The sequence below is a fragment of the Oryctolagus cuniculus genome, chromosome 8 (assembly GCF_051225735.1).
Source record: "Oryctolagus cuniculus isolate XC-2025 breed Fujian yellow rabbit chromosome 8, ASM5122573v1, whole genome shotgun sequence".
Taxonomy (NCBI): domain Eukaryota; kingdom Metazoa; phylum Chordata; class Mammalia; order Lagomorpha; family Leporidae; genus Oryctolagus; species Oryctolagus cuniculus.
Window position 1 is genome coordinate 66,525,802 of NC_142874.1, and position 18,559 is coordinate 66,544,360.

Here is an 18,559-nt window from a genome sequence, read left to right on the forward strand (position 1 = left end):
TCCTGGTTGCTCCTCTTCCAGTCCAGCTCTCTGCTGTGGCCCGAGAGTGCAGTGGAAGATGGCCCAAGTGCTTGGGCCCTGCACCTGCGTGGGAGACCAGGAGAAAGCACCTGGCTCCTGGCTTCGGATCAGCGCAGTGCGCCAGCCATGACGGCCATTTGGGGGGTGAACCAACAGAAAGGAAGACCTTTCTCTCTGTCTCTCTCCTTCTCACTGTCTAACTCTGCCTATCAAAAAAAATTTTTTAAATAAACAAATAAAACAGAATGATTGGCCGGCGCCGCGGCTCACTAGGCTAATCCTCCACCTTGCGGCGCCGGCACACCGGGTTCTAGTCCCAGTTGGGGTGCTGGATTCTGTCCCGGTTGCCCCTCTTCCTGTCCAGCTCTCTGCTGTGGCCCGGGAGTGCAGTGGAGGATGGCCCAAGTGCTTGGGCCCTGCACCCCATGGGAGACCAGAAGAAGCACCTGGCTCCTGCCTTTGGATCAGCGCGGTGCGCCGGCCGCGGCGGCCATTGGAGGGTGAACCAACAGCAAAAGGAAGACCTTTCTCTCTGTCTCTCTCTCTCACTGTCCACTCTGCCTGTCAAAAAAACAAAAACAAAAACAAACAAAAAAACAAAACAAAAAAAAACAATGATGAACACAACATGGGAATGCTGATGTAAAATACAACTACTTTTGTACCATTCTAATGAAGGGTTTGACTATCTAGTTATCTTGAGGGTACCTAAACAATGAAACCATTTCAAATTTGTTACTTTAAACTAAAACTCCGTTGGATAATATCCCCAATTTTTTTTTTCCTCCAAACTCTAATGAATATAATTCTGTGTTGTTCAGTATGACAGAGAGCACTATCTAAGGATATCATAGCTAATAAACCTCTAAAAGTAGTAGACAAATTATACATACAATAAATAGATAATAAAAAACAATAAAAACACATTTGAAAAGAGTGTAGTATAGTATAATATTCTATATATTTATTTTGGTTTAAAGGCACACCCACAGAAAGAGCTCCCACCCACTGTTTCACACCCCACCCCCAATTGCCTGCAATGGCAAGGGCTAGGCTGGGTAGAAGCTGGGAGCTGGGACCTCAATCCATGCCCCCTATGTGGGCAACAGGAACCAATCTACTTGAGTAATCACCTGCTCCTTCCCAGGATCTGCATTAGCAGGAAGCTCATGACAGGAGCCAGAGCTGGGTATCAAACCCAGGTACTCTGTGATAGGATGCAGGTATCCAATTGGCAGCTTAACTGCTAGAGCAAACATCTGCCCTCTTAATATTTTCAACTTCAATTAAAATGTTTTCATTCTATAAAGAGGTGTTACATCCACTTCTCATTCTCCCAGATGCTGTTTTCTTCTGGTTTTTCTGAGTACTTCTACGAAGCAACTCAGCACTGGCCAGTTTCCTGAACATCATACACATCACTGCCGTGGGCAGCCTGCACAGCAGGAAAGCTCTTTCTCAACAAGTACACTGAACTATTACTTTGCACTGTCTCATTTCACAGGCTGAAAGGAAAGGAAATGTATAAATGGGTTTTTGAACCATTAAATAAAAATTGGTCGGCAGATTATTGATGTGTAGCAGTAAGAAGAAAATTTTAACAAGAGATACATCAAGAATCAAATAAAATATCAAGAAGTGAGATAATTTCATCAGTGTTTACAGCGATTCCTTGATATAATAATTTCTCAACTGCCTTTAATTAAGAAAACTCATCAATTTCTCAGTATGTACTTAAAATCCAACAACAAATGTGGTTGATATTGTATGCTATTACACAAGGGCTAAGAAAATAGCTAAGTTTGCTTACAGCTTTATTTATACTATTACTAAATGAATATATAGATTAAGAAATTATTTTTGAAACAAAATTACTGCACATAAATAAGGTAAAAGAAAAATTACAAGGTAACTTCAAAAAGTTCATGGAAAATGGAATTAAACTTCTGGTGTAAAATTTTTTGAAATCTATTTATAGTTTCTCATAATATTTTCTACATATTATGAAAAAATATTTTACACCCAAATAACCTCATGACTGTAACTGTACTTTCCAGTAACTTTCTGAAGTACCTTTATTTACATCATAATATTGCCTTTGGGTATATGGGCTTTTTCTGTTCTGCTTAATTGTTATTTTCTAAACTGTCCAAAATCAACATGTTACCACTACTCTAAGGAGAAAAGAATTAAAACATATATTTTACCCCAAAGAACACCCCACTAAAGTAGGCAGAATAATGAACAAGAATAATGACCACTTTCCAAAGATGGCCACATCTCAATCCCTGTAAGCTGTGAATATGTTATCTTATTTGGCAACAGAGATCTTGCAGGCATAATTAAGAGATTGGGAGATTTTCCTTTGTTATCTGAGTGGTCATAAGGTAATAATAAAGACCTTATAGGATGGAGGCAGAAGTGTCAGAATCAGAGAGAGAATCATAGAAGCTATGTTTCCGGCTTTGAAAATAGAGAAAGGGACCACAAGCCAAGGAATAAAGCTGGCTGCAGAAGGGCAGCCAAGGAAAGAGATGGTCAACTGGAACCTCCAAAGGAATGCAGCTCTGTGGACACTTTGATTTTTGTGTAGGAGGAGCCATTTTAGACTTCTGACTTGAAGAACTGCTAGATGATAAATCTGTATTGTTTTAAGTCACTAAGTTTGTGGTAATTTGCCATTGTACCAATAGAAAATAAACAGACCCACCTAAAAATACAAAGCAATCTTTGCTAAATAGCAAATAAAAGTCAGGGGTCATGAATGCTAAAGAAGAGATGGATACACAGGGTGCATTTGGAGATCATGGTGTAGGGGACAGGTGGTTTCAGTCTTGTTAGAAATGAGCTTTCTCCGGGCCAGCACTATGGCGTAGCGGGTAAAGCAGCCTAAAGCAGCCGCCTGCAGTGCTGGCATCCCATAGGGGTGCTGGTTCGAGTCCTGGCTGCTCCACTTTTTATGACCCTAGAACTATAATTGTGATTACTTTTGCAAATAATTTTTAGTCTCTTCTCTACCTATGTTCATACAAAGGATGTATAAAGGGTTTTTATCTTTGCTTAAAAATATTTATTTATTTAAAAGACAGAGTGACAGAGAGAGAGAGGACAGACACGGAGAATAGAGAGAGACTTTTCATATGCTGTTTCACTTGCCAAATGCCCCAACAGCCGGGACTGAGCCAAGCTGAAGTTACAGGTCTGGAAATCCAACCAGGTCTCTCACGTGGGGGCCGTCATCCACTGTCTCCTAGGTGTATTAGGAGGAAGCTGAATTGGAAGCATGGAGTGGCCAGAACTTAAATCAGGCACTTGGATATGGGATGCAGGCTCCCAAGCAGGGGCTTAACTCACTGTGCCACAACACTGGCCTCAGAATTTTAACTTTTAAACCTCTCAAGTCATAAGAATTTTTATGTCATTGCATATTTTTTAGAATTATAATTGTAATAGTTGAATAACATCATAAATTTATTAAATTACAATGTAACTAACCATGCCCTTGTTTGACATTTTTATGCCTTTTAATTTAAAAATATTTTTAAATGCTTCAATAAATGTTTTTATGTACAGTTTTTTCCCTCTTTTAATCTGGATCAGCAAATTTTTCTGTTAAGGACAAGAAAGAAAATAATTCAGGCTATGTGGGCCATATGGTCTTTGTTGCAACTACTCAGTTCCACCATTATAGCTTGAAAGAAGCCATAGACAATAAGTAAATGAAAGTGGCTATGCGCCCATAAAATTTTATTTATAGACGCTGATATTTGGGTCTCATACACTTTTACATGTCATATGTTATTATTTTAAAAAATTTTAGCCATTCTTTACAAAAACAGGTGGTGGATATGATTTGACCTGCTGGCTGTGATTTGCTGATCTGTTTTAGATTACATTTTAGGATAGATGTCTCAGATGTGGATTGATTGGGTTAAATGGTACATGCTGTAGATTAATACTTATCTCCAAATTACATTTTGAAAAGATTAAGTAGCTTTTCCCCCTTTTTGCTACAAGGAGAGAGAAATCCTTTGGCACATCCCCCCCCCCCCCCCCGCCCCCTACTAAAATGAACAATGTGGCAATGTGAAAGAGCCCTCCAGTGGAAATCAGAACACATGGGTCCCAGCTTTATCACTGACTGCCATCTGTTAGTGGGTAAGGCACGTCATCCCTTTGGCCCTCATCTGTAGAAGGAAATAACTGCACCAGCAGCTCTAGGGAAGCCCAGAAACACAAAAATTCTGTCTTTCCAATGTACCGAACACTTCAGTTTCTTTCCTCTACTAGTGGTCAAGTTATGTCAGGAAAAAACTGTAGGAAGGAAACGATGTGAGAGAGGAGAGACAGCAGAACTGATTTCCCTAAGAAAACCAAAATGTGTCACAGATGGAGAAAATAAAAATGTATACACCTCAAAACACAAAACATCAAGGAATACAACTATCCAGTAGGTGTGCATAAAATTCCAATCTATCTTTATAGAAAAAAAAACTTCCAATGTTTTAACTGGCAACAATCAAAATATCCATCAACAATGGAATGAAAAAGTAGTGTGGAATGGATGACTAGATAGCAACAACATGGACATTGTGCACAGCCATAATTATAAACTAAAACAAAGAGAAACAGGATAACAAACACCATTTATTTACGTTTACGTAAAATTCCAGAACATGCAAAATCAGCTCAGTCAATGGAAAACTCCTGACTTCTAGAAGATTATGTTCGATGTGGTAACAGATTATGAGGAGACACCACAGATTCCGTAGGTATTGGAAATGTCATATACCTTATTTGGGTGGTAGTCACAGAGGTAAATTCCTATGTCAAAATCATTTTGAATGTACACTTAAGATTTGTATACCTTATGAATGGTATGTCTCAATTAAAAACACTTTTCAAAAGTTAAATAAAAACCTTCAAAAAAGTAAGAGAGAGTTGTTAACACACCCAGTGTGTTATTCAAAACCAGTCAATGATCACAGGCAATAACAGCAGAAATTACAAAAAAGCCTGAAATAAAACTTTGGGTTTTTTCTTCATCAGAAATACTCTAGAAAAGGACGGGTATTTGGAACACAAATTGGTGATTTCTCTAACCCTGTCTCTTCCAAATCTTAAAAAACACCTAGTTAAAATGACCAAGAGGGGCCGGCGCTGTGGCGTAGCCGGTAATGCTGCCGTCTGCGGTGCTGGCTTCCCATATGGACACCAGTTCAAGTCCTGGCTGCTCCACTTCCGATCCAGCTCTCTGCTATGGCCTGGGAAAGCACTAGAAGATGGCCCAAGTGCTTGGGCCCCGGCATCTATGTGGGAGACCCAGAAGAAACTCCTGGCTCCTGGCTCAGACTAGCGCAGCTCCAGCCATTGTGGCCACCTGGGGCGTGAACCAGCAGATGGAAGACTGACCTCTCTCTCTCTGTCTTTCCTTCTCTCTCTGTGTAAACTGACTTTCAAATAATTAAATCCATCTTTAAAAAAAAATAACCAAGAATGAATCATCTTGAAGGAAAAAAACATCAACGTGATATGCAGCTTCCATGACACAGGTGGGTAAAACGGAATTTCATTTGATCAGTTACAGGCAGTCCAGGAGCTCTCAATTGACTGTCAAATTTAAGAAAAACTCAGAAATAGGAATATAAAAAAAGAATGTAAATATTTGACAGTAGGAATTGCAAAAATGGCACCAAAGGGAAGGAATCATTCTAAGGAATTAGAGTTGTTCCTTATGTAGCGACATAAGGAAAGAAACCTCCCCTTGGAAAATGCATTCCCCAGGACAGTTTTCATGATATTCCTGTCTATGGGGTTACCTCACAGATCAACCACTGCCCAGAGATGATGTGAAACATGATTATAAAAGAAAAAAAGCAAGAAATTCTATCATTTATGCACCTTGTAGGATGACATTAAAATAGTCCATTCTTCATGGCTAAAATATACAATTTTACAACTATGGAACATAATTATAAAGTAGAAAGTTTGAAAGAGTAGACAAAATAATTACCAGTAATGTCCTCATGCTAACAACACTATTAGCATATTGGCTTATTTATCTTCACGTTTAATTGTTTTCCCTGTATATATTCTTCTTACAATTTATTCAATCATCCAATAAATGTGTTTTGAGAGCCTAGTATGAGCCAAGCACATTGTTATGCACCAAAAATGCAAAATCAATTCATTGTGACAAATTTTTTCCACTATAAAGTTAAATCATGAGCCTCATTTTTGTAGCCTTTTATTGTTATTAAAAACACATGCAGAAAAGTGTACAAATTCTAAGAATATGCTATAACAAATGATCACAAAGTAAACATATTTATGTAACCACACTCATATCAAAAAGTAGCATCTCGGGGCTAGCATTATGGCACTGCAGGTTAAGCTGCCGCCTGCAATGGGCTGGCATCCCATGTGGACACAGGTTCCAGATCAGCTGCTCTACTTCTGATCCAGCTCCCTGCTAATGCACCTAGGAAAGCACAGGGAATGGCCCAATTACTTAGACCCTTGCACCCACGTGGGAGACTGGGATGAAGCTTCTGGCTCCTGGCTTTGGCCTTGCCCAGGTCCTGGCCACTGTGGCCATTTGAGAAGTGAACCAGCAGACAGAAGACTCTCTATCTCTTTTTAAAATAAATAAATTAAATCTTTTTTTTTTTTTAAAGTAGCATCCCATATGGAGCAAACGCCACTAGGGACGTCTGCAGCACCCCACATCAGAATGGCAATTTGAGTCCTGTCACGTACTTGGGCCCCTGCCACCCATACGGGAGACCTGGATGGAGTTCTTGGCTCCTGGCTTTGTCCTGGCCCAGACCTCACAGTTTCAGGCATTTGGCAAGTAAACAAGCAGACGGAAGATCTGTCTTCTTTTTATCTCTGTCATTCCACCTTTCAATTAAATAAATAAAACCTTAAAAAAAAAAAAAAGTAGCAACCCAGAATTCTGCTTGCACTCCCTCCTGATTCCTTCCTGTGTATTCCCCAAAGGTAAAAACTATTCCTACCTGTAACACCTTAGTTTTGCCAGTTTGTACCTGACTTTCACTGAATGTTCCTGTGTGTGAGGAACATCCATTCATTCATTCATTAGGCTCAACTCACTTGGCTTGTTTCCAGTTTTGGCTCCCAAAAATACTGTTATCAAGAACATCCCTGTAATTTACATTCACATGCATATCTTTTGCTGCACTTATTTCACATCTAAGAATAGGGCTGTTAAACCACAGGCAATGGCTATGTTCAGCTTAAGCAGCCACAGCTGAAGCAGTGCTCCACGGTGGATTATTAGCTGCAGCACAAGAGTTCCCGCAGCCCCACAGTCTCTCTGGCACTTGTTATTGTCGATCATGTTGAGTGTAGCAGCTCGATGGCCTAAGCGGTAGTACCTCGCTGTAGTTTTAACTTGTATTTCTCTAACGACTACTGAGGTTTCAGGTTTTATTGGTCATTTGGAAATCTTTTGTGAAGTACTCACCCATTTGAATTTCTTATTAGTTATCCAACTGGGCTGTCTATATTTCTATTATTGATTTGCAGTGCTTTTTCTAAAAGCCCCTTGTAAGCTACAGGTTTGATTTTTTTATTTTTTTAAGATTTATTTGAGAGGCAGAGTTACAGACAGAGAGAGAAGGAGAGACAGAGTTCCTCCATTCACTGGTTCACCCCCCAAATGGTTGCAACAGCTGGAGCTGGGCCAATCCGAAGCCAGGAGCCAGGAGCTTCCTCTGGGTCCCCCACGCAGGTACAGGGGCCCAAGCACTTGGGCCATCCTCCACCACTTTCACTTTCCCAGGCCACCAACAGGGAGCTGGAGAGTAAGAGGAGCAGCCAGGACAGGAACCGGTGCCCATATGGGATGGTGGCACTGCAGGCAGAGGCTTAGCCTCCTACATCACAGTGCTGGCCCCAGGAGGTTTACTTCTTGACTGTAACAACAGTGACTTCTTTGATGAAAATTCAAGTTAATTTCTTTTTAAAGATTTATTTATTAATTTGAAAGTCAGAGTTACACAGAGAGGAGAGGCAGAGAGAGAGAGAGAGAGGTCTTCCATCAGCTGGTTCACTCCTCAAGTGGCCGCAATGGTAGGAGCTTCTTCCAGGTCTCCCATGTGGGTGCAGGGGCCCAAGGATTTGGGCCATCCTCCACTGTTTTTTCAGGCCATAGCAGAGAGCTGGATTGGAAGTGGAATAGCGGGGTCTCGAACCAGAACCTGGGATGCCAGCACTGCAGGTGAAGGCTTTACCCACCACGCCGCAGCACTGGCCCCTAAGTTAATTTTAACGTACAATAATTTATCAGTCTTTTATAATTCTCTGAGATCTTGAAGATATTCTCTTATATTCTAGAAATGCTATTATTTCATCTTTCATATTTAGATATGTCATCTACTCAAAATAAATATATATGTATAGTGTAAAACAGAGTCAAATTTTTTTCTTTTTTTCTCATATGGACACTTTTTCAGAATCTCCCCAGTTTATATACCTTGCTCTCTTACTTATAAGCTTTCTGCTATGAGGATGAGTCATAGACAAATGCACATGTTCGCTGGGAGGAAAATAATAGAGATGGTGCTTGCACACAGTAGGCATTCAAGATGTTTGTTGAATGAATGAAAGACATTTACTTGGAGGTACTGATTTCATACTATAACCTCTAGAGAAAACTATAGGCCTGTTTGCCTTTTTTTTCATTTATTGGTAAAGGGGAATGCTAACAGAAGTCAAAAATTAGAATTCTTACAGGATACACAGTATAACCACCACGGTCAAGGCTCTCTTCTTCCCTTGTGCATTTTATTTTCTTTCATACAGACAGTAGATAAAGACCAGGCCTAATGGCAATCCTCATTCCTAGAAGGTTCAGAAAGCTGGAGTGAGGACCAGGGAAGAAAACAGAGTGGGAAGCTCAGCAGTCATCACCATCTCAATACCAGTTATGCAGAGAAAAGGGTGAAAAGAATTTGAGAGACTTGTCTGTAATCCAGTACAAGCAGGCACTCAGAGCAGAAGCCTTAGCTAAGTAGAAAGAGAATGCACTCGCTTAAGTTTCCCATCTTAAAATTACAGTGGCCAGAAAACCGTCAGGCAGGTTCTCATAAGCACAAATCCTTGCCTTCTTTTACAGAACTAAAAACACACCCTAGGGATATTTTAGTTCAATCCTATCATTTCACAAGAAAAAACTGCGGAGCACCTAACAATGCAAGGAAGCATAACCTCCAGTTCCAGTTATCTATTGCTGCGTAACAAATCACCTAAACACCCAGTGACATCAAGTGGCAGCAGACATTAATGATCTCTCTCTCCGGGTTCTGAGGCCGACTGGACTCAGCAAGGTTCTCACTCAGAGTCCCTCATGCACTTGCAGCCAGTTAGCAGTTGGGGCAGGCATCACCAGGAAGGCTTCTTCATGGCCGTCTGGGGGCGGGGCCTCAGCTGGGCATTCGGCCCCATCATGACTCATGACCTGTGCTTCTGGCCTGGCCTTCCTCACAGAACGGCAACTGGATTCCAAAAGCAAGCGTCCCCCAAAAGAACCAACCAACCTCTCAAGTCCCAAAGTGCCAAGCAGACTGCGGTCACAGGCCCACCCAGACTCATGGACACAAAGGGAGGAGAATCAGCACTACACTGTAAGATGAGAAAATGAAGACCATTTTGGAACACACACTAGGCCGCCGATACTCTTGCTACACAATTCCACAGGCCTCTCCTTGAATACCTGCATCACAACACTGCTTCACAATGCAAAACTGTCTGCCTCTTTGCCACCCTTATCTTCCACTGCAGTGACCCTTCTCCTTTCTAGAAGTAGTAGCTGGATCATTACTGTGATCTTTGTATTTCTGGCACTAAGAAAAGGCTCAAAAAAATAGTTGTTGAATCAATGAATAAACAAATGAAATTCAGCCTTAAAGTCAGAAATATTTTCAAATATTTCCAAAGTAACTATAGAAGTTCCTCTATCTAAATCTTAACCTGGGCCAATTTAAATGGCTTTCACAACTATTATAAATTTAAAGTTTCACTAATAATATGCCCTCACATTTGATTAATTTATTTTTATGAGGGCTAATCCAAACATTGTGTCAGCAACACAGCAGACTCATCCTACTATATATATATTCAGAGTAGCACACGTATTTATTTTTCTGCCTCAAAATTGGTGGGACAGTTTATGACACACATCCTTAAAAGGAAATTTATGTATAACACTACTGTTACTAAGTATGCCAAAAGTAACAGTTTAAAACCACTCCAAGAACTTAGATGACTTAAGTGCAAACATACAATTTGAAAGTATTTTTATTCATAAATTATATATTTCTGCATCATGCTACTGGATATAGTCCTTCAAACCTAAATTACCACTTTGCAATCAACTTATTTTCTTTTTCTTGTCAGCAAATATAACCAAAATGAAATAAAATGATACAATTCAAAACTCACAAGTCAGTAAAGCTATTCCTTGGCCTGAACAAGGGACACACACATTTGACACCCTGAGTGCTTCTGTTTAGAGGATTGTGCCTTGCAGTATACCACCTGTAATAATTTCACTGCTGCACCAAACACACGCAGCAGCCCTCGGTGGGTGGAGACTATATGATTGTGCTCTCCTGGGCCCCTCGTTAATCAGGTGCCTCAAAAACCAGCACTGATGCCCAGCAGCAACACTCACCAATCAGCACCTGCCCACTCTTCATAGCAGCTCCTCCTGGCAGCAGGCCGTGGACCACGAGTCTCTCTCCCTGGCTCTGCTTTCCAGCCCTTTTCCAGCTCCATTTGGTCTGATGGATAATGCCAACCAGCACTTCCAGGAGCTTGAGCTGCTCTTTGGCTTTCATGACAGTTAGCTTTTTGGGGTTTACATAAACATTCACATCTTTGTACCGTTGCTGGACAACGACTCCTGTCTTCTGATGTGACTGATGCTTTAGAATGGACACTGGCCCATTGTCTGTGCTATTTTTTTTATTGTGGCGCTTGGGCAAAAGCCTTTTGCTTTTTAAAATTTTCGTAAACCGCTTGAGTTTGGGTTCATACTTTTTTCTTTCTTTGTAATCATCCTCTTCAATGATAATCTCATGGTCACTGAACCTCACGTGGTTCACAGTCGGCGACTCAGGCAGGAGGGTTTCCTCTTCGTCCTCACTCAATTCCAAGTAAAACAGCTCCCCATTCTTCTGCACGCTGTCAAGCCACTCAGGTTCAAGATCACTATGAGAAAAGACAAGACAATGTGAACAGCTGCAAGCCCAAGATAAACAGTTACATCCTCCCCCCAGTGTGGTGAGAGGGGAGTAGAGGGGGCGGGGGGGAGCAAGGGGTGAAACCTCTTTGATTATTTCAAATTCTTACTATTTCTAATTTATTGTATCAACATGTTTTCCTATAGGATGCTTTTTGTGGAGTCTTGAAGAACAAAACTCAGGGAAAGGGAATTAAAGAGGCACAGTAGCAGAAAAAAAATCATTTTTTAAAAAAGCAGATGGTCTTTTTCTAGATTGTATGGGGTTTTTAAAAATTAATTCAGTCAACTATGCAGTTTTTACTCCCTTTAGATGATTTCGCCAGACAGTATTTGCACTGGCAGTTGGCTATGCAATTATACGCACAGAAGCAAGCCACTTGGGACATATATATGAAAACACTCTACTGGCACAGCATTATTCAGCATGGTCATCAGGTAAAAGAAAGGCTAAAACCTATCCACATTCACAGACCTGCTTATGTACTACATTTCAAGGAGACATTCATCTCACCATGAACTAAAATCTTACTGAAAACAACCCATTTGTAATCACAGCCAATAACGATCACTTTTAGAGTCTGTAATTTCCATAAAACTCCTTTTCATGAGTAACTAGTAGGAAAAGTTAAGCACATATTACATAATTTGTCACATGATTGTTTAAAAAACATTTTAATGGGAAGTAGGCCATTAAAAAACAAAATTATTGCTATTAAAATAGCACTAAGAAACAAAGATACTCATCTTATGGAAACAAACCTAATCATAAACTCTACCCTATTCAAAATTGTGAACAGTTTACCTTTCAAACAGCTTTTCTTTAAAGCAAAATTAGTTTCCGTGGAAAAACTAACACGTGGGCAGAGGTTTTCAGAAACAAGCTGTAATATCCTGGCTTGAAAAGGTATAATTTGTGTTCTGATCATTCAGAGAGAAGACACTTCTGTTTTCCACCGTGTTTATTAGCAACTCTGGTTCTTTTTAACTTAAGTCAAATGTCTCTTTCTAAGTGAAAATTAGCCCCAAAAATGTTCTCTTCTATTACTAAACTCTGAAATTAACCATTGCTCTGGTCTGTGGCTGGTCATTCATATAAAATTTCCAACTGTATAGTGAGTCACTGAAGAAAAAAAAAAAAGGCAAGATGGCTGGCTCAAAATATCAAAAACAGTATTTCTTCCATCTTTGCTGGTCTCCAGTGTACGGCATCATTATAGGCCCTTGGCCCCATTTACCACAGATTATTAATTATACAATGGCTGTGTCAGCCACCCCAACCTGTATCCCCAGAAATCAGTACAGAGTAACTTTGCAGTTCTGCTTTGGAGAGTCTAGAGAATGGTGGCCCCACCAAAAACATCCAGATAACAAATTGCCCAATTTTCATCAGTACAGAGTAATTACCATGGTTATATACCAGTTACTTAAGATACGTATCAATTTAAACAGTGAATTAAGTTTCTCCTTGATAGTTCCTCCCTTCTAATTTGGTATGCTATTTGATTAGAGATATGTGAGACCAAAGAAATATCTTTTTCCATTTGTGGAACATAAAGAAGATTCATTGTAATCTCTCAAATTTGAATGTGAACCCACTTTTTGGTTTAATTCAAAGAGCCGAGCCGGTGGGGGGCTATGGGGGAAAGCATTCAAACATGGAGCAAATAAGCAGTGCCAGGCACTGATCTACATATTAGAATTACAATGACAAAAAACATTAGCTCTGGCCCTTGCTCAGTGGGGAAGAAAAACAGTACCCAGGGTAAGTACAGACGAAGGGACACAGGGAGAGGCCCCTAGCTCAGTCTAGCCGGAGACTGCAGGGAAGATCAGGGAAGGCTTTCGGGTGGAGGAGACTCTAGAATAATAAATGGTCAGGGAGAGGCATGGGGAGCTGCAGAGAAAGAGAAGAGAATTCCAAACAGAAGTAACACATTAGCAAAGGCTTGAGGGGTAGTCTCCCTGGAGTATGCACAGATCACGACAGATGCAAGCGGCAGAGGACTGTGGAAGGTGGGAACTCATGGAAGTGGTCAGCTCTCCTGTTGCAAGGCTTTTTGTTCTACAGTGAGGGGTTTGGATTAGTTTAAGCAAGAGGGCCTCCATGAAGGGCTTCAGCAGAGATTTCCACGTCAGATATCCCTGGACAGATCTACTCTGGCAAGAAAAGGGAAGTAGATGTGAGGTGCACATGAGTCAAGGCAGGAGCACTTAGAGGCTGCTTCGGTAGTGGAGGCAAGGATGATAACCAAGGGAATAGAGCAGAAGAGATGGAAAGTAGGAAAAAGTATTCGCAAATCACCAGGACATTGTGACTGATTCGGTGAGGAGATGAGAGAGAGGAAGGGATTAATGTTGACTACACTTCTAGTTGGTGACTATACTTTCATGCATCTTTTTATACACTCATATGCAAAGACTCATTCCACGTAAGTGGGAATAACCATTGTAAAATTTTTCCTTCTCCCTCTGACATACACAGTGTTGAAAATTCATGTTTTTCCCATCATAAAAATTTACATTTATGGGGTTATTCTATCACTTGTTTGAAAAAAAAGTGATCATTACATATTTACCAATATAAAGATATATACTCATATTACTTTAATAATTTCTCATATATTGGTAGTTTTAAAAACCTCAATGGATCCATAATATTCCATATCAAAGATGTGGCACATTCAGCACATTCACTTATCTATTGCTAAATGTGGTGTACAGTTTTCATTTTTGTACTCCCCATACAAAGTTATAGTAACCAACTTTATATCTCTGTGTATATACAGGTCTTTACCCAAAAGACTATACCAATTCATATTTCACCAGCAATATAACAGATCTATTAATGTAAATACTTCACTTTAAGAGAAAGAAATTAAAAAAAAAAAAAAGGAAGCTAAGAGAGATAGATACAAAGACAGGGAGGGACCAGTGTTGTGCAGCCAACACATAAAGCCTCTGCCTTGAATGCTGGCATCCCATATAAGTCCCAGTTCAAGTCCTGGCTGTTCTGCTTCTGATCCAGCTCCCTGCTAATGCACCTAGGGAAGCTGTAGAAGCTGGCCCAAGTACTTGGGCCCCTGCTCTCACATAGGAAACCAGGATGGAGTTCCAGGCTCCTAGCTTATGCTTGGCCAGCCCCAGCTGTTACAGCCATTTGAGGAGTAAACCAGAAGATGGAAGATCTCTCTCCTTCTGTCTCTACAATCTCTCTCTCTGTTTCTTTTTCTCTGTCCCCCCTTTCAAGTAAATAAATAAATGTTTTTTGGGGCTGCTGCTGTGGTGCAGTGGGTTAAAGCCCTGGCCTGAAGCGCTGGCATCCCATACGGGCACCGGTTCCAGTCCCAGCTGCTCCTCTTCCAGTCCAGCTCTCTGCTATGGCCTGGGAAAGCAGTAGAAGATGGCCCATATCCTTGGGCCCCTATACCCACGTGGGAGACCTGGAAGAAGCTCCTGGCTCCTGGCTTCGGATCAGCACAGCTCTGGCCGTTGCGGCCATCTGGGGAGTGAACCAGCGGATGGGAGACCTATCTATCTGTCTCTAGCTCTCTCTGTACCTTTCTCTCTGTCTCTACCTCTCTCTGTAACTCTGTCTTTCAAGTAAATAAAATAAATCTTTAAAAAAATGTTTTTTAAAAAGATACAAAGACAGGAAAACAGATATAACTGGGCCCATAGGAGAAGGCAAATGTACAGTGAAAAGAAATGGACTGAGAAACCACAATGAGCTGAGATCCAATTTGGTTTTACTGCAACTCTAACCCTGCTAAGATTGATTATGTAATTGAGTCCAAGCTTTAGTTCTGCTCTTCTTGAAAACAGTTAACAGCTACATCACAGGGTTGCTATAAATAGCAAATAAAACAATGTTATGCCTTGCTTGGTAAATGCATAATAAACAGTAGTTCCCTTCCTCTTACCTAATAGATATGAAACTGGAAACACAGACCTTTACCAGATATAGCTTTTTTTTTTTTTTTTTTTTTTTTTTTTTTTTTTTTTTTTGACAGGCAGAGTGGACAATGAGAGAGACAGAGAGAAAGGTCTTCCTTTGCAGTTGGTTCACCCTACAATGGCCGCCACGGCTGGCGCACCGCACCTATCCGAAGGCAGGAGCCAGGTGCTTCTCCTGGTCTCCCATGGGGTGCAGGGCCCAAGCACTTGGGCCATCCTCCACTGCACTCCCTGGCCACAGCAGAGAGCTGGCCTAAAAGAGGGGCAACCGGGACAGAATCCGGCGGCCCGACCGGGACTAGAACCCGGTGTGCCGGCGCCGCAAGGCGGAGGATTAGCCTAGTGAGCCGCGGCGCCGGCCCAGATATAGCTTTTGTGCTTCTGCATTTGTTCCTAATCCTTGGCATTAACTGAAGATGCTCTAAGGACCTCAGTTTGCCAGGTTCCAGGCTAGATGCAGAGACACAAGAAGCAAAACCAGTCGCTGCCTTTAAGGCTCCTACAATGTAGCATTCCGGGAAAATTCCTCATTCCTCCTCCAGATTAAATCCTAGTTAGACGTCTTATTCCACTGTGTGCTGTGCTAACAAAATACCTGAGACCAGGTACTTTGTAAGGAAAAGAGGCTTAGTTTGGCTCATGGCGTTGAGGCTGGAAAGTCTTAACTTGGGTGGCCACGTCTGGGGGCGGGGGGCGGAGGGAGGCATGCTTCATCACAGTACTGCATGGCAGATGACATCACGTGACAGTAGCAGGCATGACAGAGGGAGCAGTGCATACAGAAGTAGCACATCAAAGAGTAAGAGATGGAGGGGTGGAGCCCGGCTTCATAAAAACCTGCTCTTGTGGCAACCAATCTGGTCTTGAGAGAGTGAGAACTCAATCTTGTTTGCAAAGCATTAACCCCTTAGTGATGTAATCAACTCTTAAAAGGCCCAACACCATTCAACACTGTTAAACAGGGGACTGAGCCTCAATATGCATTTGGTGGTGGAGCCCAAATTCAAGCTATAGTGTTAGATAAGCATCAGGAGCATAACTGAGGGGCTGGCACTGTGGCGTAGTAGGCTAAGCCTCCGCCTGTGGCACCAGCATCCCATAGGGGTGCCAGCTGGAGTCTCGGCTGCTCCTCTTCCAATCCAGCTCTCTGCTATGGCCTGGGAAAGCAGTGGAAGATGGCCCAAGTGCTTGGGCTCCTGCACTGCTTTGGAAACCGGAAAGAAGCTCCTGGTTCCTGTCTTTGGATCAGCCCAGCCCCATGCATTGCAACTATCTGAAGAGTGAACCAGTAGATGGAGGACCTTTCTATCTTGCCCTCTCTCTGTAATTCTACCTCTCAAATAAATAAATAAAATCTTAAAAGGGGGGGGGGGGAATAACTGATTCAGTGGGTCGAGAAAGGTTAACAGAGATCTAAGCAACAAACTCCCAAAGCAGGTCTTCCAATTGCACCGAAGGAAGGGATGTATCAACAGCAACAACAGGTCGGTGCCACGGCTCACTTGGCTAATCCTCCGCCTGCGGCGCCGGCACTCCGGGTTCTAGTCCCGGTCGGGGCACTGGATTCTGTCCTGGTTGCTCCTCTTCCAGTCTAGCTCTCTGCTGTGGCCCAGGAAGGCAGTGGAGGATGGCCCAAGTACTTGGGCCCTGCACCCGCATGGGAGACCAGGAGGAAGCACCTGGCTCCTGGGTTTGGATCAGCGCAGCACGCCAGCCGTAGCGGGCATTTGGGGGGTGAACCAACGGCAAAGGAAGACCTTTCTCTCTGTCTCTCTCTCTCACTGTCTAATTCTGCCTGTCAAAAAAAAAAAAAAAAAAAAACAACAACAACAAAAGAAGGAAACACAAAACCCAACCTTTCATTACAACTATGCAGTAACAACAAAGCTAAGGAAATTAATACATGTAGATAATCCCTGCTCTAGGAGGTGGACTTAGTGACTGGTTTCCACAGAACAGAGCATAGAAAGGAAAAATAAGAACTATAGTGTAGAGACCTGGTGGACACTGCCTCAAGCAAGTGGTCAAGGTCATGAAAAACAGGAGAGGATTCAGAAATTGTTACGGATCAGAGGAGACCAGGAGACACCATGTAATACAAATAAAGCTTGGAGCTTAGTTACTATGACTGAAAAAGAAGTTGACTTGTTAATTTTGACAACTGCATAAAATGTTACCCTCAGGGGAAAATGAGTAAGGGATTTACAATAATTCTGTACTACTTCTGCAACTCTTATATAAACCTAAACTTACTCCAAAATTTTCACATTTAGAAAGCAAAAGGAATTAAATATAGCAGTTGTAACTCAGATTTTTGTTAATACTTAGCACACATTCATCAGCACTAATTTATTCTTGCAACATTTTCTAAGATCCTATAGTTCCTACTGAGTAAATGTCTCTCAATTTTCTTTCAATGACTATTATTTTGTTTTGCTCTAAACGGCGATAACTGCATATAGTCTGCCTGTAAAGTTTAAGAACATTTTAATTAGATTTCAAGGCCTTAAATAATGTGAGAAATACGAACAGAGTTATTCTTTCCAAAGAAAAATCTGCTAATTTTGGGGCATAATGTTCTGCTTGGGACACGCCAGGTTGAGTCCCAGTGATTCTACTTCAGATCCAGTTCCCTGCTAATGTGCCTGGGAAGCAGCAGATGATGGCTCAATTAAATGAGTTCCTGCCACTCAAGTGGGAGACCCAGATGGAATTCCTGGCTCCTGGCACCCGCCTGGCCCAACCCTGGCCCTTGCAGCCTTTCAGGGAGTGAACCAGTAGATAGAAGATCTCTCTCTCTCAATCTCTCTGGGTCACTTGCCTTTCAAATAAGAAAGTCTTTAAAAAATAAGAAGGCTTGCTAACTTTTTAATTAAGCAAGTTCACTTACATAATCTGCAATATAATTATAATAAAGAAAATAAATTTCAAATAATGAGATTATGTTTTTAATACCTCAATTTCCTGAGTTACTAAAAAATTCAAGGTTGACATTAAATCTTTTTCCTATAAAAGTTATTTGAATACTTCAGGTCTTTATTTGCACTAATGCCAGTATTTTTCATCATCTGAAATACTAAGGTGATTTCCTTAACAACAGAAAAGACTCACAAAATAGCCAGCACTACTGACACATTTCCTTATTGAACGAAGACAGACTTCTGCTAGTACACCAAATATGCTACATACTTGTCTTTATGTTTGGTGTACACAGCGCCAGTGCCCAAAACACATAGTTATGTAATATTAATGGGTACAGCAGGACAATTATAGCGAAATTATAGTGAAATTCATGACAATGAAAATGGATTC

The 18,559-nt window shown here is 41.4% G+C and overlaps 1 protein-coding gene across 5 annotated transcripts in view; it reads right to left on the reverse strand.

Annotated features, from left to right (window-relative positions):
* The window catches only part of INTU (inturned planar cell polarity protein), a 111,762-nt gene that overhangs the window by 74,997 nt on the left and 18,206 nt on the right, over nt 1-18,559 (reverse strand). For all 5 annotated transcript variants that reach the window (XR_016211984.1, XR_016211983.1, XM_002717241.6 and 2 more), the window contains exon 2: nt 10,721-11,259. Coding sequence is in view for 3 of the 5 variants with exons in the window: in XM_002717241.6 (XP_002717287.2) it covers nt 10,721-11,259 (539 nt within the window). In the remaining 2 variants the exon portion in view is untranslated. The remainder of the gene's footprint in view (nt 1-10,720; nt 11,260-18,559) is intronic.